The sequence below is a fragment of the Zingiber officinale genome, chromosome 11A (assembly GCF_018446385.1).
Source record: "Zingiber officinale cultivar Zhangliang chromosome 11A, Zo_v1.1, whole genome shotgun sequence".
NCBI classification, from domain to species: Eukaryota; Viridiplantae; Streptophyta; class Magnoliopsida; order Zingiberales; family Zingiberaceae; genus Zingiber; species Zingiber officinale.
The window spans coordinates 21627237-21650423 of NC_056006.1; the positions used below are offsets into that span (position 1 = coordinate 21627237).

The 23187-nt window shown below is 38.5% G+C and overlaps 1 protein-coding gene across 3 annotated transcripts; it reads right to left on the reverse strand.

Moving 5' to 3' along the window:
- Positions 1 to 16645: 16645 nt before the first annotated feature.
- Positions 16646 to 22888, reverse strand: LOC122031855 (E3 ubiquitin-protein ligase AIRP2-like). Of its 3 annotated transcripts, none has more exons than XR_006125884.1 (6): positions 22661 to 22888; positions 21073 to 21223; positions 20883 to 20949; positions 20559 to 20796; positions 16877 to 17219; positions 16646 to 16727 (listed from the first exon to the last, which is right to left on the reverse strand). XR_006125884.1 is itself a non-coding variant. In XM_042591041.1 (5 exons), the coding sequence occupies exons 1-5, from the start codon at positions 22738 to 22740 to the stop codon at positions 17009 to 17011; spliced, it is 747 nt and encodes a 248-aa protein (XP_042446975.1). In that variant the 5' UTR covers positions 22741 to 22888; the 3' UTR covers positions 16822 to 17008. The 3 variants fall into 3 exon arrangements, 1 of the variants encoding a protein (XP_042446975.1); XR_006125883.1 differs by having other exon boundaries at positions 16646 to 16730; XM_042591041.1 differs by lacking the exon at positions 16646 to 16727 and having other exon boundaries at positions 16822 to 17219.
- Between the last annotated feature and the right edge of the window lie 299 nt (positions 22889 to 23187).

Genomic DNA, 23187 nt, shown 5'->3' on the forward strand with positions numbered 1-23187 from the left:
GTTACAAGTGAACCCCGGATATGATATGATGATCAAAATTAAGATAGCGTGGCAGTCAAAGTTAAGAGGAGGTAACACAGTGCGTCATTCTCCATGAGGCTTTGCTTTTCGCCCAAAGCTAAGGCCTTTACTACTAGGATGGTCGGCTTGTGAGTCGATCAGATCTAGGATACTTAACGCTCCATTCTTGTATCAAGACATCTATCATATATCCGATCATTTGATAACTGACCGAGTTTAAGAGATGTCTGACCTACCTACCATAGATCAGGCCGGTCATACATCCGTCCAAAGTAAGGGGACACAACTTCCCACTCAATACAAGTCTTTCAGTATATGATCGGTTGACCCCGTTGTCGGTCAACCTCACTATCGATCGACCCTATGAGTTTTATCACATGGTAGTCCTCCTTCATATAGTTGGTCTGTAATAACTCTAGTCAGATTTACACAACTCAGCATGCCTGCCACTTATATATACAGAAAAGTAATTCTCCTTATAAACCCAATCGGATTTCCAAATATCAGGTTTTCATTCCAAAGGCAAGTCTTCAATCATATGGACGATCAGCTTAAAATACTGATTGAATCTCTCAAGACTCAATTCTCCATTTCCCAAAGGCAAGTACCCCGATATATGGTTGATCGAGCATAGAATCAATTGGATCTAGGAGACTCAACTTCATATTACTTCCAAAGCGGATTTCCTGCAGCACCTAGTGCATAGCCAAGTGGCTTACGGGAAGGACGGCTATACAATTGGTTAGTTTAAATATTTGTTTGGGATACACTCGATAAATAACATGGTTAGAGAATCGCAATAACCTGTCATAATAACAACTATTTTATCAGAAAATATTCCTCTATTGTCATATGAGCATTCACTAGAACCTTCTTCAAAGGTAATTACACTCAGCCGATAACTTATGACAGCATATTCCTTCAACCATCTCATTGATAGCGTAAGTTACAAAATGGGTGCCCATGAGTAACGGAAGATTCTTCGGACGGTGACTATAAACTAACCAGGTTGTACATATTCCTTTACTCGGTAACTTTTGACACCCAATATTTTCTGTCACCTCATGATTGTGAAAGTTATAAGAGGTGGTATATAAAGAAGAGGTCTTCTCCGTTGACGAAGTAAGTGAAATCACATTAAGTCACTCTTAATTAAGCTTCTCCATTATGCTCAGCTATATATTATTCTTATTTCCGCTTAACCAGCATACCGATTTGAGCGTCAAAGAGACTACACTAGAGACCCCTCCCCTGGTTTTTGGTGCTAACGTCCTGTGTGCTCTCTTTGGTATGTGTAGAGAGGAAAAAAAGGCCCTTTTCTTTAATTCAATGTCTTCACATGGTCAACAGTGCAGCCACCTACCCAACACATCATCTCTCTAGTTTTCAGAAAGGATCAAATTTAGCGTCGTCTATGAGATTCTTTGCCCGAATCTGAAATGTAGAGATGGAAGAAGTTGGATAACTCATTATCGTCACCTTATCTTAAAAAGATTTTGAGCTGCTAGTCACAACCCCGACTCAAAAGATGATGTAACAACAACAAGCAGTTGCCGCTAGTACACTGTCGCATGATTCGACAATGTCCCATATATGTCCTCATATTGAAAGGGGGACTTGAGTAGAAGGCTCAACTGGGTTTTAGTCAGCTCCTCCACCAACGACTGGTTTTGTACAACCACTCATCTAACCAATCAACCTACCACCTATGCCATCATCCCTAATAACACCTCATTGGGCATTATTCTACACTCTTTTTGAGGAGATGGGTCTAAAAGAAAGGCCCCAAGTATCATCTTCTGAGGATGTGAGCAAGGGGAAAGCCTGAGAATTAGCGACTCCCTCGAGCAGGTAAGTATATCGTTCTCCCAAGAAATATTGGGAGACAAACTGCTAATGGAGGATCAACTGATTCGGAAGATCACCTCCTCAAGTTTGAGAACGTCGTCCTCCTTCACCAGGATGACATGAAATGCCGAGTGTTCCTCACTATACTCTCCGGCTCGGCATAAAGGTGGTTCAAGCGATTGCTGGCCGAATCTATCTATTGTTTTAAGGATTTTCATAAGGCTTTCCTTCATCATTTCACCAGCAGTTGTCGTTACCACAACCCCCCCCCCCCCCCTTTTGAGGTTCTTTTTGCTAAAAGAAGAGCCCAAAGACGCTCAGAGCCTACATTAAAAAATTCAATCAAGTGATCACGGATGTCCCCTCGGCCACCCCAAAAATTCTTGTGGGCGCATTTTCTCAAGGGCTGACAATAATTTCTTTTACTTCCTAATCAGGAGGCTCCCTAAAGACTTTGACCATCTACTCGGCTAAGTGACCGAGTATATCAATGTGGAAGAGACACATTCTACCCGGAAGAAAGAAGTCGCTACGCCCGCTCTGGCCTTAGCTCCTAAGCACCGAGTGTCACCATCTCTTCTGTATAAAGGACCTTGGGCGGGCCCTCAACCTCATCATCAAGAACCATGGCCCTGTTCGTGCAACTTACCTAACTCATGGTTGACCAAGTTGACTAAGCTTAAGTTGACTCAAATTTGAGTCGTGATGTTTGAGTTTTGATTTTTGACAATATATGGAGATTGTAAGTATAATTGTCCATTTGGAGAGATTGTCCGTATAATTCCCCCAGACTCCCGTGCCACTTAGGCCGGGTTATAAGTGATCATGCTCTCGTGCTAAGTCACAAATGTTGGTGTAATATCCCCTAGGTCAAGGTTGACTAAGTTTGAGTTGGCTCAAGTTTGAGTCTTGATGTTTGGGTTTCGATGTTTGACAATATATGGGGATTGCAGGAGCAATCGTTCGATTGAGGAGATTGTTGATACAATTCCCCTCTTGTCTAGGACTGATTAGTTAGACGTGAAGAAGAGTCAAGTAGGTCAAAGGTTTGACCGGATACTTGACTGAGAAAATCCTAACTGGAGGTTAGGCAGATGAAAGACCTAGTGAGTGAAGTTAAGCAGTTAGAAAATCCTGGTAAGTGAAGCCAGGTGAAAGACCTAGTGAGTGAAGCTAGGCAGGTGAAAGTCCCAGTGAGTGAAGCTGGGCAATGGGAAAAATCTAGTAAGTGAAGCTAGGTGAAATTCTTGGTGAGTAAAGCCAGGCAATGGGAAAGTCCTAGTGAGTGAAGTCAGGCAGATGGAAAGTCATGATGAGTGATGTCAGGCAGATGAAAAGTCCTAGTGAGTGAAGTCAGACACGTGGAAATCCAGGTGGGTCAAGGTTGATCGGACACCTGGTGTTGGAAAGTCCAAGTAGGTCAAAGGAGTGACCAGATACTTGGCACAAGGAAATTCAGATGGATCAAGGGTGACCGGACATCTGGTGGGAGGAAGTCTAAGTGGGTTTTGGAGGGTCGGACACTTGGCACGAGACGGTAAGTTCAAGTGGGTCAAGGTTAACCGGACACTTGACACGAGAAGAAAAGTCCAAGTGGGTCAAAGGATTGACCGGACACTTGGTGAAGAAGTCTCAGCAGACCAAGACTGACTGAATACTAGGCATGAGGAGTTCCAACAGGTCACGGTTGACCAAATGTTGGATTTAAGGACCCTTGAGCTTGATTTGAGAAAGTCAAGAGTGGTCAATCGATCAGCCAATCGATTGGACCGAAGCCCAATCAATCAGCTGATCGATTGGGAGAATGCTATGATAAACAGCAGCCCAATCGATCGATCGATCGATTGGGGGTGTTTGTCATGCAAACAGAATAGTCCCCAATCGATCAGTCGATCAATTGGGCACCGCCAATCGATCAGCCGATCGATTGGGGGCTAGAAATCGCACGAGTCACGATAAAGGCTGAATCGAGCAACTGATCGATTCATGCATTTTTCAGCAGAGAACAGAGGTGCTCTGAATCGATCAACCAATCGATTCAGCCTCCCCAATCGATTGGTCAATCGATTGTGATGTGACCGTTGCGCAGGTTAAAGCCGTTGGCGAGCGATTTCTTCGTTACTTCTTCGCCAGCTCTATCCCGATCTTCACATGTTCTTTTCTACCAAGCTCTCTCTCTCTCTCTCACACACACACACACACACCAGATCTTGGAGGCTTAGAGAGGAGTGTTGTTACACTTCCAAGCAAGTCAAGAGGTGTAAAATACCGGAAAAATGAGAAATAATGATAAGGAAATTTTTCAGAATTTTTAGAAATTTTTCGGAGCTCGTATGAACGAGTTTACGGGGATAAAAGTGGGTTCCGGAAAAATTTGTTTAGGCTACCCCATTTAAGCGAGGAAAAGTTATTTTTCTTTTCCTTTTTATTTTCTTTTTCTTTTATTCTTATTTCTTCTCCATCGTCGTTTCTTCCTCAAACCCGCGCCTCCTCTCCCGAGTTTTCCCCTACGCCGTGCCCTAACCACCCTTCCTAATCGGCGTCGCAAACCCCGCTGCCTCCCTCTCCTCTGCCCCGACGCCGATGATGCCATGGAACAGAGAGCCGGTGGCTGAGCATCCCCTCTTCTCCCTCGTGTGCACGCCCTCACCCCAATCCGCCGGCGTCCGAGCCCTAGCGCCGACCTCTCCTTCTCTTCTTCGACCGCCGGTCACCAGGTCCGACCAGTGCTGCCGACGCATGTGCCCTAGCACGCCGGGTGTCGCGATTTCTCTGCCCTAGCGTCGTCCTCCTCCCTCTTGTCTCTGCCCGACGACGCCACCCTGCCTTATCGCCATCGCCGGTGGCCTTTCACTGCCACCTTGTCGCCACCTCGGCTGGAGGTGATCATCCCGCGGCCACTGCAACCCTCCCTTGTGCGCTGCTTGGTTGATCGCCGCCTACTCCCTTGTTCTTGAGCCGAGCCCTAGTTCCTTACTGCAGAGTCAACAAGGTGAGTTGGTTGTAACACTTGATTGAACTCTGGATGTTTCCTTCTGATCGGGTCCGGCAGTTGTAGGGTTTCGGTGGATTAGTGATTCGGGCAGTGAGGAGGGTCTCCAGCAATTGCCCCTATTCCGGCAGCCCTCATTCCAGCAGAATCTTCATCCAGCAGCGGTTGAATTAAGGTAAGGATTGGTACATATATAATTGGTTATGTGTTTGAATTAGGTGTGATGTAGTTTTCATGATTTGTATAAATGGAATTAAGTGATTGATTATGTAGATGATTAATCAAGTGTAAATGGAATTAAGTTTGGATTATTGATCTAATGGTGTAATTAGGGTTAATGAAGCTAACCCTAGATGATCGGTGGATTAGGAATTTATTTAGCTATTTGTTTATACTTAACTTAGCTAAACTATACGATTTACTACAGGACTCTAACGCGAGACGAGTATCTCGACGTTGTGTTTGGACCAGATTGGACTTTTCTTTTGGAGGCGGGTACCTCTTGACTTATCTTTTATGATATTGTCATTTGGATATGTATAGTATTTTATAGCTACAAGCAATGATTATGTTTGCCTTTGGTATGTCACAGTTTGATACCCATAGCATGTTCTGTTTTGTCGCTTGTTATGTATCCATGTTTATACCTTGTGATTATTGCCATGAGTACCTTAGTTCCTAGAGTAAGTGACATACCATGCTTTACTGAATTTAGGACTAGACTCTAGATTTTTATTATCTGACATGTGTATCTATATTTTTATATCATACATGATCTGTGTACCTAGACCTTTTGCTTTGATCCATGTACATTGTTGGTACATATTTTATGGAGATGGATATGTTCAGGACCTAGGTTGTTATACCATAGAGGGTCTGTATACCCTAAATCTGTTGATTTGACTTACTTGTACTAGGGTACACATTTATATATATATATATGTGGATTTGGTTCAGGATATTGTCATGCTTAGTTTCATGCACCATTCGCATGATTGCATGCTGCGTGATAGGCTGCTCCATTATTGTAGAGCATATTGCCAGTTTCATCACTGTTCGGTGCTCCGTTGGTCCGCTCATGGGTAGCGTGACGTAGCATGGTAGCACGTCAGTTTTTACTCTGTTCGGTGCTCCGTTGGTTCGCTCATGGGTAGTGTAATGCAGCGTGGTAGCACGTCAGGGATCCCTTCCCGTCATGATGTACCGGGAGATGAGAGCATTGCGCTCCCCCACTTATAATTTGGGGTAGAAGTATGTGTGTACTCCGACAGCATCTCGTTCACTTGGTCACTCATCAGGAGCAGTGACGTCAGAGTGCACGGTTGTCACAGCCCTACCCACTCAGTCTCACCATTGTGTGTGAGATGACTGACTAGCGTCAGGGGTGACCATGTCATTGGCATCATATGCATTTATTGCATTTATTTGCTTGTGTTTACTGCACTTATATACTGCATTTTGGTGGATGTATTTGTTTGACATGCATACAGGAGGCATATTGTGTATCTGGTTTGACGACCCTTTTGTTCTGGATAGGAGTCCCTGGTGAGTACAGTTTCCTCAGTTACCTTTCAGTTTTGTATATTTCCTATATATGATTAGGAAGCTGTATTCCATGTTTATTGCTGTTAGATATATCTTGCTAGGCATGTCTATTGGTATTCGCTGAGTTGCTGAACACACCCCCGTGGACATTATTTTTTTCAGGTACCAGGTTGTTTATGGTGTCGCTTGGAGTATCCTGCCTACTGGTCCCATGTCACCTCAGAAGATCTGTCTTCGCTGTTGTCCATTTGTACTTTGGTATTTGTGTATCTAGCTTGTGTTTCGGTTTTGTTTCCGGAGTGGTGTTTTGTGGTGTGGTGTAAGCCTAGCCGGCTAGCATGTCATATATATTAGTTTTCTATCATTTTCTGCTGTATTTTGGATTTTTGTTCCAGTCGAGTGGGCTGATGATATAAACTGCGTGGATGACTTTGTGTTATATTTTTATTACTGTTACCGGCCGTGTTGGCCGAGGTATATGTGGCCCTGAGGGCTTTGTATAAATGTTTCATATTGTCACCCGTACAGGGGAGGTGCTGCCGAAATTTCTTCGGACAGGGACTCCCCCGGGACGTGACAAGAGGTGTATTTAAGCTAGAAGAAGAGCAAGCTAGGGTTTCTTCATTATAAATCTTGTAAGATTTGCTATTATTTTAGCTTGTATTTCGTTCTTCTTGTATATCTTGTTGTGTGAGTCTTGTACGAGGCTTTTCCACCTCCGGTAGTTACCGAGAAGGAGTCTTTTATTAGTGGAGTGTGTGTCGCGTGTGGATCCTTGGATTAGTCACCTCTTCTTGAGGTGGATACCAAGTAAATTTACGTGTTAGCGTTGTGAGTCTTGTTTCGAGTTCTTTCCGCTGCATATCAATAACACCGAAGCAAGCCAACGAAGTGCGACGAGCTATTCACCCCCCCCCCCTCTAGCATCAATCGACTCTAACAAGTGGTATCAGAGCGAGGTCGCTCTTCACCGGAATCTTCTTCAAAAAGGGCAACAAGCTAGAGGGAGAAGAAGTTGAAGCACCAAATTCAACAAGTCAAAGATTTCATCAAGGCTCAACTTCAAATGGAATTCCGAGATGGATTCGGATTCGACATGAGGGTGCCTCCACCGTACACATCAACAAGTTTCGATCTTTGAAAATCAAGGATCCAAAATTTCTTCATGGTGGACATAGAGCAATAGTTTGCTCTAATGGAAGATTTCCAAGCTCCAACAAATTCAAAAGGTAAAATTCTCAAGAAGAGCAAATGGAGCCAAGAGAAAATTCAAAGAAGCAAGGCCAATGACAAAATGACCAAAGTATTGGTCAACATATTGTCGAGCAACATTTTGAAGCAAATAGGAGAATTTGAAGATGACAAGGAGCTATGGAGCAAATTAGCTAAACTCCATGAGGTCCCCTCCACTGTACCAAATCAAGAAAAATCCAAAGAGGATGACTCATTGGATCAAGATCAAGATGAAGAGGACTCTGAAGTTGAGAGATGCTCAACTTCTGAAGGAGAAGAACAAGAAGCTTCATCCTCAATGGAATGTAACAAAAAGGGCAAAGAGAGAGCATACTCTTTATTCAATGAGCAAGAGGATGAAGATGAAGAAGCCTCCACCTCTAGGATTGAGGGGGAGCGTCATGTATTGACACTAGAGCAAGAAGAGACTTCCACTTCTGGGTCAAATAAAGAAGAAGAAGATGGTGCCACCTCCACAAATCAAGAAAAATCAAATGGAGGATCATGTGCCACCTCTACAAGAAAAGGTATAATAATTTTAAGTTTAAATAATAAAAATCACATTATTTGCGTTGAGTATAGGGAACATGGGAACTATAAGAGTAAGTGCCTCAAATTGTTCAAGAAAAAGGGTCAAGTGACACTTAAGGGCAAGGAGAAGCCCAAAGAGACCGCCCCCATGACAAAGAAAAGCAAAGAGCACATAGTATACTTCTTGTGCAATTAAAGAGGATATTACAGAAGTCAATGTCCTAAGGGAAAGAAACTGGTCAAAGTCAAGGGAGGAAGCTCAAGTCAAGGGGGGAGCTCTCAAGAGTAAACCCAAGGCATCATTTATTGAGCCTATTCCCTTAAGCAATGATAAAAAAGCATGCTAGAAATAGTTTATATCATTTTAATACTATTTATCATGAAAATAGGATGCATGATAGAATTAGGGAAAATTATGTAACTTATCATGCTAAAACCACTCAGTCTAAAGCTAGAAAAATAGATAACGAATTAGGCAATAACTCTAGGGACTTTAGATATAGGCCTAAAAATAGAAATGCTCATAGTAATCAAGGAAAATCAAAATCTAAGGATTTAAGGTTGGAAAATCAAGCCTTAAGGTCAAGGCTTGATAAATTAGAAAAGACCCTAAAGAAAATGAAAAATATTCTTAAGGGTCAAAATGAGCAAAACCTAGGTTTAAATAAACAAGAGTCATCCTATGGCCATAGAGGTTTAGGATACAAACCCAAATCCAAGAAGGATGTCCCCTCTTATCATAGGGTTCCATATAGTTATGGAACCAATCCTACATTTAGTGGTCAAGTCAAAAATACAAGGGATGCTATCCCTATAAGTATTTTTGCAAAGACCAATGTAACTAAGGTCTCTAAGAAGTTCAAGAAAGTCATTAAGAATGTCACAAGGAAAGCAATCCCTAGAGTTGACCTAGAGGAAGTGACCAAGGCTTTTAAGAAGCCTAGAAAGGTCATTAGGAAGGTAACTAGGGAAGTTATCCCTAGTGAGTACCTAGAGCGTCCAAGAAACACCAATAGGTTTTGAGTTCCGAGGAGCATATTCTCTATACCCTAGATGAGTTTAAAGAGTGTTAACTCTAAATGAGTAGGGTGATTAACCCAACCTTGACAAAGTTAGCACTTGGAGATATTTTCAAGATTTTTGTTAACCTTTGAAAATGAAAAAGATTGATTACTTACTCTTTGGAAGAGTAAAAGATGTCAAAATTTGAGGAATTAGACTTAATTGTAATTGACACAACAAATCAAGAGTAAAAGAAATGTCAAGTTGAGTTTTGACATTTTCTTGAGAAAATAAGGGCAAATCTAGGATTAATTTTAGGTTTAGCTAAGGATTAAGGATACATAGAATATCTAGGTATATTTTATTTATGCTAATTGTCATGATTGTTTGCCTATCTATGCTATGACATCATATTTTACATTCATGTTTATTATGAAAAACAAACAAAAATATCATGTCATATCATACATACATCATGTAGTAATAGTATATTTTTCTTTTAAAAATTATTTCTTTTTGATGTATGTCATAACTCATCATACATTATTTTAATTTTCTTGTAATTAAGGACAATGACATTTACTAACAAGTGACATCTTATGTGAATGTTCATAATTCCTAAAATGCCTAGATAGATATGCATGATCCCTAGTTTAGGGCAAAATCAAAATCTACATCTCACAAAAACTATAAGGTGACTTGTATGTGTTTTAATGCACATTAGATACAAGTGAGATGTTAGGATGATGAATAAGACTCAAGATGTTGATTTAGTACATCTATTTGAGTTTTGATTTCATGTAAACACATAGTTATGTATACTCCAATAATTGAGAAAGCTAATGTACAAGTCATGTGCATTAAGCTCAAATAACATGGTTGGAAATTGGTTTTGAAAATCATTTTAAATATACTTTGGAAAACCTTGGTGAAGATTATCTTTTGATAGCAATCATCATTGAAAAGTTAGACACAAACTTGGAAGAAACATTAAAGTTTTTACAAGTTTCCAAATTTGTGTCAATCTTTGAAAATAGGAAATATTTTCTTAGAAAACTATTTTTCCATGATAGTATATACTCTAAATAATGTTTGCAATAATTTTTATGATTTTTAGAATTTTGTGAAATTTTTAGGGTATTTCTAAATTTTGGCTGAAATTCGAATTTAGAAAGTTAGAAATCCAATCGAACGGGCGATCGATTGGTCAAGCTCAATCGATCAATCAATCGATTGAAAAGAATATTCTCATGAGCAAAAGCTTGCTGAATCGATCAACCAATTGATTCACTCAAGCCTAATAGATCAGTGGATCAATTCACGTAGTTTTTCTATGAACAGAAGTTGGCAGAATCGATCGGGCGATCGATTAAAACAAGTTCAATCGATTGAGTCCAAACCCAATCGATTGAAAAGGCTGATTTAGGTTGGGAAAGTCTGATTTCAGCACTTTAAGCCATTTTTAACCTCTTTAACCACTCCTAAGCTCTTAGAATATATTTATATATATTTAAGGGTAGTTTTCATGATGAAAACAAGAAGAAATGGTTAAGGAACACTAAATTGGAGTTTAAGTTGAGGTTTGCCTTCAAATATTGATACTTAAACCTCAAAACTTCAAATTTTTGGATTTCCTAAAGATTTAAAGATTCCAAATCATTGTTGGTGCAATGACAGAAGTTTAGAGCATGTCTTTAGAGGGAGTTACTCTTTAAGGACATGAAAATTAGTTTTTTCAACACCATGGAAGGTGGTTAACCTTTGTTAGAGTAAATGATCAAGGTTGAGCAATCTTGAAAAATAATGGAGAGTAGATATCTTCATTGTTGAGTTGTGGATGCTCTAGGATGAGCACTATGAAGTGGATTAATGCTCAAGGGTGAGCATTGGTTACAATGAAGGGTATGAGACCTTCATTGTTGGAATGATGAATGCTCTTGGATGAGCAGTGTAACGTGATTTAGTGCTCAAGGATGAGCATTGAATACAGTGAAAGGTATGAGACCTTCATTGTAGTGTTGTGAACAACATGTGAGGTTGTGAATAATGTTGAGTAACTCTTCAGGGGGAGAGTTCTTGATGTGTGCCAATAGGGGGAGAATGTAGGATTTAAGTTAGGCCTTTATTGTCCTCTAGAAAAGTTTGGGGGAGAATGTAGGGTTTAAATTATGTCTTCATTATCTAAAGAGAGAATTTGCTCTCTAGGAAGGGAGAGAATGAAAAAAACCCTCATTCATGTTTTGACATAAAAAAGAAGTTGAGGCTATGAGATTGGCCTAACTTAAAGGTATTGTCAAACATCAAAAAGGGAGAGATTGTTGGTGCAATATCCGCTAGGTCAAAGTTGATCATGTTGACTAAGCTTGAGTTGTCTCAAGTTTGAGTCTCGATGTTTGGGTTTCGATGTTTGACAATATATGGAGATTGCAGGAGCAATCGTCCGATTGGGGAGATTGTTGATACAATTCCCCTCTTGTCTAGAACAGATCAATTAGATGTGAAGAAGAGTCAAGTAGGTCAAAGGTTTGACCAAATACTTGATTAAGAAAGTCCTAATTGGAGGTTAGGCAGGTGAAATACCTAGTGAGTGAAGCTAGGCAATTGAAAAATTCTGGTGAGTGAAGCCAGGTGAAAGACCTAGTGAGTGAAGCTAGGTAGGTGAAAGTCTCGGTGAGTGAAGCCAAGCAGAGGGAAAATCCTAGTGAGTGAAGCTAGGTGAGAGTCCTGGTGAATGAAGTCAGGCAGTGGGAAAGTCCTGGTGAGTGAAGCCAGGCAGATGGAAAGTCATGGTGAGTGATGTCAGGCAGATGGAAAGTCCTAGTGAGTGAAGCTAGGCAGATGAAAAGTCTTGGTGAGTGAAGCTAGGCAGATGAAAAGTCCTGGTGAGTGAAGCCAGACACGTGGAAATCCAGGTGGATCAAGGTTGACCGAACACCTGGTGTTGGGAAACCCAAGTAGGTCAAAGAAGTAACCAGATACTTGGCACAAGGAAATCCAGATGGATCAAGGGTGACTGGACATCTGGTGGGAGGAAGTTCAAGTGGGTCTTGGAGGACCGGACACTTGGCACGAGACGGTAAGTCCAAGTGGGTCAAGGTTGACTGGACACTTGGCACGAGGAGAAAAGTCCAAGTGGGTCAAAAGATTGACCCGACACTTGGTGAAGAAGCCTTAAGCTTGATATGAGGATGACCGAATGCTAGATATGAGGAGTTTCAACAGGTCACGATTGACCGGATGTTGAATTTGGGGGCCCTTAAGCTTGATTTGAGCAAGTCAAGGGTGGTCAATCGATCAACCAATCGATTGGACCAAAGCCTAATCAATCAACCGATCTATTGGGAGAATGTTGTGATAAACAGTAACCCAATCTATCGGTTAATCGATTGGGGGTGTTTGTCGCGCAAACAGAATAATCCCCAATCGATTAGTCGATCAATTGGGCACCGTCAATCGATTAGCCGATCGATTGGGGGCTAGAAATCATGCAAATCACGATAAAGGCTGAATTGATCAGTTGATCAATTAAGGCCTTTTCCAGCAGAGCATAGAGGCGCTCTGAATCGATCAACCGATCGATTCAGCCTCCCCAATCGATTGGTCAATCGATTGAGATGTGACCGTTGCGCAGGTTAAAGCCGTTGGCGAGCGATTTCTTCGTTACTTCTTCGCCAGCTCTATCCCGATATTCACATGTTCTTTTCTATCAAGCTCACACACACACACACACACACACACCAAGTCTTGGAGACTTAGAGAAGAGTGTTGTTGCACTTCCAAGCAAGTCAAGAGATGTATTCAAGCTAGAAGAAGAGCAAGCTAGGGTTTCTTCATTGTAAATCTTGTAAGATTTGCTATTATATTAGCTTGTATTTCGTTCTTCTTGTATATCTTGTTGTGTGAGTCTTGTATGAGGTTTCTCCACCTCCGGTAGTTACCGAGAATGAGTGTTTTTATTAGTGGAGTGTATGTCGCGTGTGGATCCTTGAATTAGTCACCTCTTCTTGAGATGAGTACCAAGTAAATCTGCGTGTTAGCGTTGTGAGTCTTGTTTTGAGTTCTTTCCGCTGCATATCAACAACACCGAAGCAAGCCAACGAAGTGTGACGAGCTATTCACCTCCCCCCCTCTAGCATCAATCGACCCTAACAGCAGACTCCTGAGCCTTCGAGTGGGTTATAAGCAAGTATACTTTTGGGCCAAGTCCTAAACTCCCGTGTCTCTTAAGCCGAGTTATAAGCGAGCATGCTCTCGCACAAAGTCCTAAACTCCCGTGCCACTCTGGCCAGGTTATAAATGATCAGCATACTCTTACACCAAGTCCCAGACTCCCATGTCACTCATGCTGAGTTATAAGCGAGCATACTCTCATGCAAAGTCTCAGACTCCTGTGTTGCTCATACCTAGTTATAAGCGAGTATGCCCGATGAGGAGCTATTGGGGATGATGGCACAGGTGGTAAGTTGATCGACTGGATGGATGGTTGTACGAAACTAGCCGCTGGTGGAAGAGCTGGCTGAAACCCAGTTGGGCCTTCTACTCGAGTCCCCCTTTCAGTATAAGGAACTATCTGGGACGTTGTTGGATCATGAGGTAGTATACTAGCGGTAGTTGCTTGTTGTTGTTGCCTCACCTTTTGAGCTCGGGCTGTGACTAGCAACTCAAAATGTTCTTGAGACAAGGTAACAGTAGTGAGTCGTTTAGCTTCTTCCATCTCTACGTTTCAGATTCAGGCGAAGAATCCCACCGACAACGCCAAATTTGATCTTGTCTGGAAATTGGAGAGATAGTGTGTTGGGCAAGTGGTTGAGCTATTGACCGTGTGAAGACTTTGAATTATAGAAAAAGAGACTTCTTTTTCTTCTCTGCACACACCAATAGAGTAGGCAAGACATTAGCGTAAAAAAATAGGGAAGGGATTCCTAGTATAAGCTCTCTGAAGCTCAACTCAATATGCTGGCCAAACGAAAATAAGAACAGTAGATAGCTGAGTATAATAGAGAAGCGTATTGAGAGTGGCTTAATGTGATTTCACTTACTTCGCCAAGAAGACCCCTCCTTTATATACCACCTCTCATAATCTTCGCAATCATGAAGTGTTAGAGAATGTCGGATGTCAAAAGCTTTCAAGTAAAGGAATATGTACAGCCTGGGAGGCATATATCACCGTCCGAGGAATCTTCCGTTACTCATGAGTACTCCTTTTGTAACTTATGTCATCAATGAAGCAGTTAAAGGAATATGTCATCATAAGTTGTTGTAATAAACACCTTAGCGGGCAAAGAACAAAGCCTTATAGAGAATGACACATTGGTTGTCACCTCCCCTTGACTTTAATTGGCACGTCATACCCGGGTCCGCTCGTAACATCCCGTATCAATTACATTACAGCTTTAAAATTATACCAAACAAAGTAATCAATCTTGTAATGTAATATTGATTACATTATAAGGTTAATTACCCCTCACTAAACATAAGTGCAAACAAATCAAGCATAAGAAATATTTAATTCGTATTTGAAAGTTGTCAAACTAGAACATGTTTGATAATTTTTTTTTAAAAATTGAATTTGAACTTATATTATTTTATTTAATTGTTCATGAAATATTCACGAGTTGAACGTGAATCAATTTTTCATTATTTTTTATAATTTTAATTTAGATATGCTATAATTAAGATCTGAATAACTTGAACTGACTTTAAATTTAAATTATTTCATTTGAATCAAACAATTCAAACCAGACTCGAGTTTAAATTTATTAGGAATCAAGTTCCAATCAAAATTATTTATATTTTTAATTTCAAATTTAAACATTATATATATTTTTTTTAATTAAAATTTAAATATTAATATTTTTATATTATTCGGTACGATTTAATTCATTTGCGCATCAAAACACCGTTTGTGAAGGGTAAATGTGAATAAGAAAACATCGAATGCTGCTCTAATTAAATAATTTAATATAAAAAAATAATTTTGTAAATTCTTTGTTTGTTTTCTTCTTTAGTTTTTTTTAAATTTTTTTAATCAAGTATTCAGATTGATTTTGGAGGTGATGGACTTCGTGATTAGTATAAATGGCTCGGGTCTAACCATGAACGTTTCAGATTTTTTATTTTATCGAATGAAAATACCCGCTACAATAAGTAATGTCTTTGTAAGGGTAACATATGGATTTTTATCCCCATCACGATTCTTGCTCTGACAAAGTGTCATCGTGGAGAGAGATAAATCATTAAAGGTTGAAAGGATTTTTTTTTAAAAAATATATATATCGGTCAAAAATTAACTCCTTACTTATAATAGTAAATCTATTATATCATAGGTAACTGGATACCCGTAAAAATAACAAAGTATCATTAACCTAGAGGATAATAATGTATCCATGCAACCAAACTCAATTGAAATGGATGCCCTTATCAAATAATACAACTATCTTCAATACAATATTCTTATTATTATCTCTTAGTCTTGTAGATAACTAAAACTATAAATAAATCAAGAACAATCTTAGCATTCAACTTAGCAAAAATTTATTTATATTCATTCAATCTACATAAGTTCAATTAAGTTCATTAAATTAACAAACAAATTTGAACACATATATGTTTAATTCATCAACGATCATGAACAATGCTCATGAACAACATTCATCAACCATATCCATTAATAAAATTTTTATCAATATGTTGAATAAATAACAAAATAAAATAAACAAATAAATTTAAATTATCAAACTCAATAATCAATCAAACAACTAAAATTTTTAAATAATCAAACAATCTTGAATTGAGAACTCGATAACATCTAAACAAACTAAACTCGAACCAAGTTCAAACCAAGATTGAAATGAGAGCTCGATAATATCTAAATGAACCGAGCTGAAGCCAAGCTTCAAACTCATAAAAAACAAACCAAGTCAATCTTAAATAATTATTTCAAAAGTTCGATTCATTGTTCGATTACCTTATCAAACAAGTTTAAACTTCCTAAATTTCGGCTTAACTCATTTACAGCTCACCTGTAGCAACAACTCTGGTACATAGTTAAAGAAATTACGATTTCTATTCTACAACGACAAACTTACAATGGTAGCCTTATCACTTGTTCATCTATAATTTCTACATACCAAATTCAACTGTTCAATTGCTCCCTCTAGATTCTACATACCAAATTCGACTGGTCAATAACTCCCTCTAGATTGAGTTTGAGGGGTGTTTTAACACTAGAAGCTAAGTCCATAGGAAGGCCAAGGAAACTAAGTCAATAGGGAAGTAACTAACCCTCTCAACCAAGCTGAGGAAGCAAAGACCAAGCAAATAAACACTAATCTTGTTTGGTTTGATCAAATTCAATAAGATCAAATACTTACAAATTCTATGCAAGAACATTGTAAACCTATGCATCTAATCAATAAAAAAATCCACACTGCAAATGCAAATCATATATTGAATAGATGTAGACATCATACCTTCAAAGGGACAAGTAGCAAGTAATATTAACAATACAATATGCACAGTTTAACAACTGCAATTTGCTGATGTCTTGATGATCCTGCTACAATATCCATCGAGCAAGGTATCAAAGACATTGATTAACAAAAAAAAGTAGCATAACAGATAATATATTTTGCTTTTTCACTTACATCGACCAACTTACAAACTATAACAATATTTACAGATATACAAATCCTTGAGACTAACCTCCTTAAGCTGAGGAATCAGGTGCAGCCTTGAAGCAGGAATGCAATATCATCTCTGATGAGATCGATCTCTGGACAAGCTGCAGCAGAAAGAATAAAAGACGCCGTAGGTGAAGCAGCAGTGGCTGGCGAGTCATTTCACATGCGGATCATAGATATTCATGACTGAATTTGGCATAACTAGTGGTAACTTCTCTACATATATGAACAAACGCCTCAAATTCTCTTTTATCACTGTTGCCATGTCCACAACTTCTCGTTTGTCAGTGAGAATCCATAGGTCACTTGGGTTTACCTTCTTCAGACTATCGCGGCAGAAGGGGCATGACTGTGATCTTGCATTCCTGCATCAAAGAATGTGATTTAACAAGAACATCTGAGAAATTTGATTGCATGGTAGAGATGTGTCATATCTCAATGAATTTAGCTGCACACACACACACATACAAAAAAAATGAGAACCTTCATTTAAAAAAAAATGTGATGCTACATAAAGGTAAATTCAAATGTAGATCATTAAAAATGGCACGACCAGTAAAACACTTTAAAAATAGGTAATAGGTTCGAATAAACAAATAATATGATCTTGGTATTCAAGCAGAGATCGAGAGTGCATAGTTGTTTTTTTTAGTGATTTACACTTTTTCTACAATGTATAGGCAGAAACAGAATGCATTGCATATGAAAAAGAATATTCAGTCAATCGTGACATCAGTGGGTAAATTATGCAAGACGAAACAACACATGAAGTCATGAACCAGTTCTAATGAGGTACTCACAAAATGCAGAACTTATGGTCCCATTGGTATTTCACATAAAAGAAAGAAAGGATATTCATTTATCTCTACTATGGTCCCATAAATCATGAAGGCTATTCATTTATCTCTGGCATCCAGTAAAAACAAAACTATTTAGGTCAAAAGTCAAAACTATGATACAGAAGTCTACTAGCTGTCGAGTCTATTTTGGACCTTGATTTGGAAAACTAACTAAAGGGAACCAGCTTGAGAAAATTTGACTGATTGGGTGGTTCGCTACAGCCTAACTACCAGGAGATAAGTCAAACTCGATTGAGTTTGGTTGAAAGGTAAGGAGATTGTTCGAGGTCAATATTGTTTGATTAACTTTAGCATTCAGGATTTGGGTAAACTTAGGCTATGAGGTGTGGTGGAGCTATGTTGAGATAAACAGGTTGAGGTTAAAAAGCTAGGTAAACAGAGATTATGTCACCTAAGCACTATTAAGCACACTATAAAGCTGTAGCAAGTTTCTAATGCTTCCAAAAGCCTCTTCCCATGTGACCTTCACTACTTCATATGCCGCAAAATGAGCGTCTATTCAATAATGGTCTTCATTTATTGGCTAAAATTGTCTGGATAGGTATTACCTTCTCAAAGTTTAATTCAAAGCACATGAATTACATCATGTTCTCACTGTTTGACCATCTTGAAGTAATTTATTGGTTAATCGTCTCATCCATCCAAATGCCTTCAAGATTGATAGGTAATTTTTGCCACATTAGTAACGCCTCGTATCAAGTTTCACAAAGTGGAATTTGATGTGAAATCCTTGTTGAATTTCTCCCATCATTATTTTGGATAACTCTTGATCCTCCAGAAATATAAACAATCTTGAGTCTTCCCCCTATTTTTGTCTTCTCATTGGTGTCTTGGGTATCAGAGTGGCATAGTTTTAGTACCTTGTTGCGTCAAGGCTCAACACGCTTTAGCACACTTCAAAGATTACAGAGATCAACTCAAACTAATACTAAAAAATTTGTCTATGTATTAGATGAGACATTGATTCTTGTAGAATCCTAGAGAGATCAACTAAGTAAATTTTTAAGAATGAAATTAAATAACAGTCCCAAGACATGGGGTTTTGAAACTGTCTCACACATACCCAATAATTAGTGAGTTGAATTTAAATTGTCACATTTAGAACCAAGGTTTAAAATTTCGAGCCACACTAAGTTTCGATTTATGATCGGAACAATATTCGTATCACGCTATGTCAATACGATTTCGGTGCTTTTTAAATATAAATATTTTTATTAACATCTGATAATTATAGATGCTTATTATTGAGTTATATTTGAGATGTTGAATGTTGATTTTTTTTTAAAATATTATCTCATGAAATGTTTAATACCTAGGGAGTAAAAGTCAAGTTAGGTTAAATGAAATCCACCAACTAAATATGGCAGGATCAAGTAGGTAGCCTTATCTCACTAGGTGGGGTGGACTATATGAATCCTTTTACGCCATTGAACTCTATCTCCTACTATATCATCATCTATACTTAAATAAATTTTATCTAATTTTATTGTTGCTGACCAAGTCTTTTTTTGTTTTCCTCTTCCACGTTTGATATGTATGTTTATCATAGTTTCACATCATCAACTAGAGCATTTATTGGTCGTCTAACATGCTCGCACTATCTTAAACGTGTCTTTCGGAGTTTTCCCTCAATAGATACAACTCCACCTTTCTCTCTAATGCTCTCATTTCTTATTCTGTCTATTCTTGTATGTCCACACATTCACCTTAAATTAAGTAGGTTTAAAATAGATTTAATTTAGATTTGTTTTGATCGATTTAAAATTAAATTAAATTTATATATAAAATAATTTTGTTCATTAGTAGTAGTATTTTATAAAATTAGAAATTATATTATATTTATTTTTTTTATCTTTCTTAATCTATTTCCTACCTCTTTATAAGTTTTTTTTCCCCTATGTTTATCTTCTTAACGAATAAAGAAGAAAAAAGGATAATCATTTTAAAGTTAAGGGTTTTTTTTTTCTCTCTACTTACCTTGTGAAGAGATAAGAGAAAAAATTAACCTAAGAGGGTTTTTTTCTCTTTGTTAACCTTTTTGTTGAAGGGAAAAAAAATAATGAATGAAATAGTAAAAAAAAATGGATAAAAGAAAGGAAAAAAATTAAGAAGGAAAAATTAATAGGGGAAAGGAATGATAGCTCATGGTAGCCTCGCAACCACAAGGCTACCGCAAGAGTTGTGGCAGCCTCACATTGCCATTTGACAAGAAAAATGGTAAATTTCGCCCGTGCTGACATGACAAAATTTAATTCCTTGTTTATAACTAGAGATATACATCTCGATTTATTTGTCACTCTCTCTATTATTGCTAGCGCTTCAATTTGTGTTTTCTCCTCCCTCCACTCTATTTATATAGTGTTTAACCTCCTCACCATAACTAACAAACAAAATGCAAAAACAAGTCATTGAAAGAGAGGTTTTTGTCTAGTACCGTAAAATATAGGTTGTCTCAATGAATAACACTGAAACTCTATCAGCATGAGCAACACAATGATATTTACCCTGCCAACATAATATTGTTATCTATATATAGCCAAAATGATATATTTCAGTCATGTTGATCTATATCAATGAGCACTTGAAATTATGAAAGCAACAATGACTTTTGATCGGATTCTTCCGTACTAAAAAGAGAAGGTAGAGACTAGAGAGTCACAAAGAAGAGAAGCATAGAAGTATAAGGAAAACCCCGGAATTTGGCTTACCATTTATCAAGTATATCATCTTCCAAATGCATAAAGTAATTTTAACGAAATTCTTTAGTAGCTTTTGTTACATTGTCAGATTCTTTAAATACTTGAATTATCATGGATGTGACTAAGCTGATGGAGAATTACATACCATTGATGGTAGCACCTCATGCACATAGCATGGCAACAATTTGGCAAAACAACCTTGCTGTTGGACTCCATGCAAATAGCACATTCTTCCTCTCTCTCAGCTTCTATTTCTGATATTTGCTGCTTTCCATCATCTTCTTCCCTTCTCCTATATCTTTCCATACAAATGGTTTTTTGCCTTTTATCTTCCATGTCAGTTATCCCCTTGGGTAGTTGCATTAAAGAAGGGAAAATCACACCTGTATATATACAAAATGTAAAGGGCATACCAAAAATACTCATCTATTCAGAGACATCATTTATGAACTTAAGACAGTATGAATACCATAGAACTCCTTGATACTCGCTTTCCTTTCCTGAATAGACATTGTTGTCTTTCCATCAACATAAACCTGCATAATCAAAAAATGAAAAGGTCATACAAAGATGAGGGAAGAAGAAAACAAGAGAAACAAAACTCAATATGTTTCTACTGGCTAGATATATCATAAAAACTAGAAGCTGCATATGACAACCTTATAAATGAGAATTCTCAAAAGACCAAGAGCCCCTGCAAAGCTACAGTCTGTCCATTGTACTAGGAAAAGGAACAAATGTGCAGTTGGAGTGTATGACATTCGCATCTGAAGACAAGCACCATCATATTCTCTTGGGAAATCTGAAGCTCTGCACCTCAACTGACATTAGACATCATAATGTGGAGACAACAGCAAGACTAGAACACAAGTTTTCTTCCTTACCAACGTCTGATTAGTTTTAAGAAGAATTTCACCAAGTTTTTAAATTGTTAAAAATCACAGGCATTATTGCAAGTCGAATAAGAGTTGCAATTTAAAAAGAAAAGAAAATCAGATTAGAATACACAAATGTCTCAAACATATGTAACAAATATCAGATCTTTGGAACTACCATTATTACAAGGTAACACATGCAAAGTGACAAAGCAAAGAGGAAAAAAAAACAAAATAAATACTAATATCTAGTGGTACCCAAAGAAAAGTTATCATAGTGTAAAACTTTATGCTGTTGAGCCAATACATTAGAATATTCAGACCTGTATTCATTTCAAAAGGAAAAAAGGGGAAAGAAAGAAAAACAAATACCAGAAACAGAAGCTCAAACGAGAGATGAACTTGGGGTTATTAAAATTGGGATCAGTCATACTGACTTAAGATCCTTAACCCAAACAAATTAAAAGGATAAAATAGGAACAAATGAAGGAAATAAAAAGGAAGAGAAGATAGTTGACTTGTAGGTAGGAAAAAGTAGTACCAACTCATTCCACCCCACATCTGAAGACAAAAGCCTTGAATCACACCAGAAGTAAGCAGAATAAGACGCATGATGATGATTGATGGGCCTGACTATATTAGCTATTGGTACTCGCACATGAAATTTATTTACCGTTCTTATGTTAAAAAACTTCACCATAGTTTTCATTACTTTCATCTTAGATAATATCTCGGGAATATTTTTTACCGCAAAACCTCCACATACAATACGACAACACTTCTGACTGATAATTTACGAAAACCAAAATCTGCACGAGAATAAGTTCCACTCCTTTCACGCTTTACATAGGCTTTAACAATAGTGAACAAGAACAGACTCAATTTTTTACCAACCAGATGATCAGCGTTTAATGCGGATATGGAACCATACAATGTATATTCTTATCGAAATATAACCTTGTCCCAGAGAAGGATACATGTGACCGTTCATCCTATAAAAACAATTAACCCTCATAAAAACATAGAACAGAGTCGGATGAGCCTATATTTCCTTGACGACTTCACAGTTGACTAAATGAAATAAAGAAGACGACAAATCTACCAATAATCTCTAGCTCCCATAGAATGGACAACGCCAGCACAAACAGAAAATGCCAACACTCAACTATTCTCGAGAAATTCACAAAGCGATTACAGTTGAAATCGTACCAAAAACTCAAAGGGGAAGAAAACCATAAATTCTCCCCCCGACAACAAAAGAAAAAAAAAACGAAATTACATCAAAAAAACTGACTTTTCCGACAGGACGGAAAAATCCAACGATTCGAAAGGGGATCGCGAGATCGATCGACGGCGGACGAATTCCACTCACATTGAGTTGGCATGCTGGATGTCAGCTTCGAGCACCTTGAGCGAGTCCTTGAAGGATTTACGAACGGGGACGAGGACCATCTTTGCTCGAAATCATCCAGCGCCGAGACGATCAAGTCCCAAACCCACCCCACCTCCCCCGTCCCCTAATTCCTCACTCCACCAAACCCTAGTAGTTTCCTACTCCTCCTCTTCCTCCTCTAGTCTCTCTTTCCTCAGTGTCCGCGTTGCTTCAGAGACGAGTAAACCGCGAGAGTACCGAGCCATAAGAGGGCCGCCTCGCTGCCACGTGGACGGAGCAGACTTCCCCACGCGTCCACAAAGCCATTCAAGAGGGCGGGCGCGGAGTGTGTCAAAGAATAATCCGAACGGCTTTTGTACGCTTCAGAGGGAGTTGGGTTGATTTGTGGGTACGTGTCTTCGGGGGTCATTTCGTTCCAGCATTATCCGAACGCTGGAAAAGGATAATGTCATTTTAGCCGACGCTAACCATTACTTTGTTTGTCAAATTTGGTTGTTTAGTGATTT

Coding starts and splice junctions, on each gene's coding strand:
- LOC122031855 (XM_042591041.1), bottom strand. CDS start 22,740: ATGGTCCTCGTCCCCGTTCGTAAATCCTTCAAGGACTCGCTCAAGGTG. Junction 20,950..21,072: donor TGAGAATTCTCATTTATAAG/GTTGTCATATGC, acceptor TTGATTATGCAG/GTTTATGTTGATGGAAAGAC. Junction 20,797..20,882: donor GAGTATCAAGGAGTTCTATG/GTATTCATACTG, acceptor GTATATATACAG/GTGTGATTTTCCCTTCTTTA.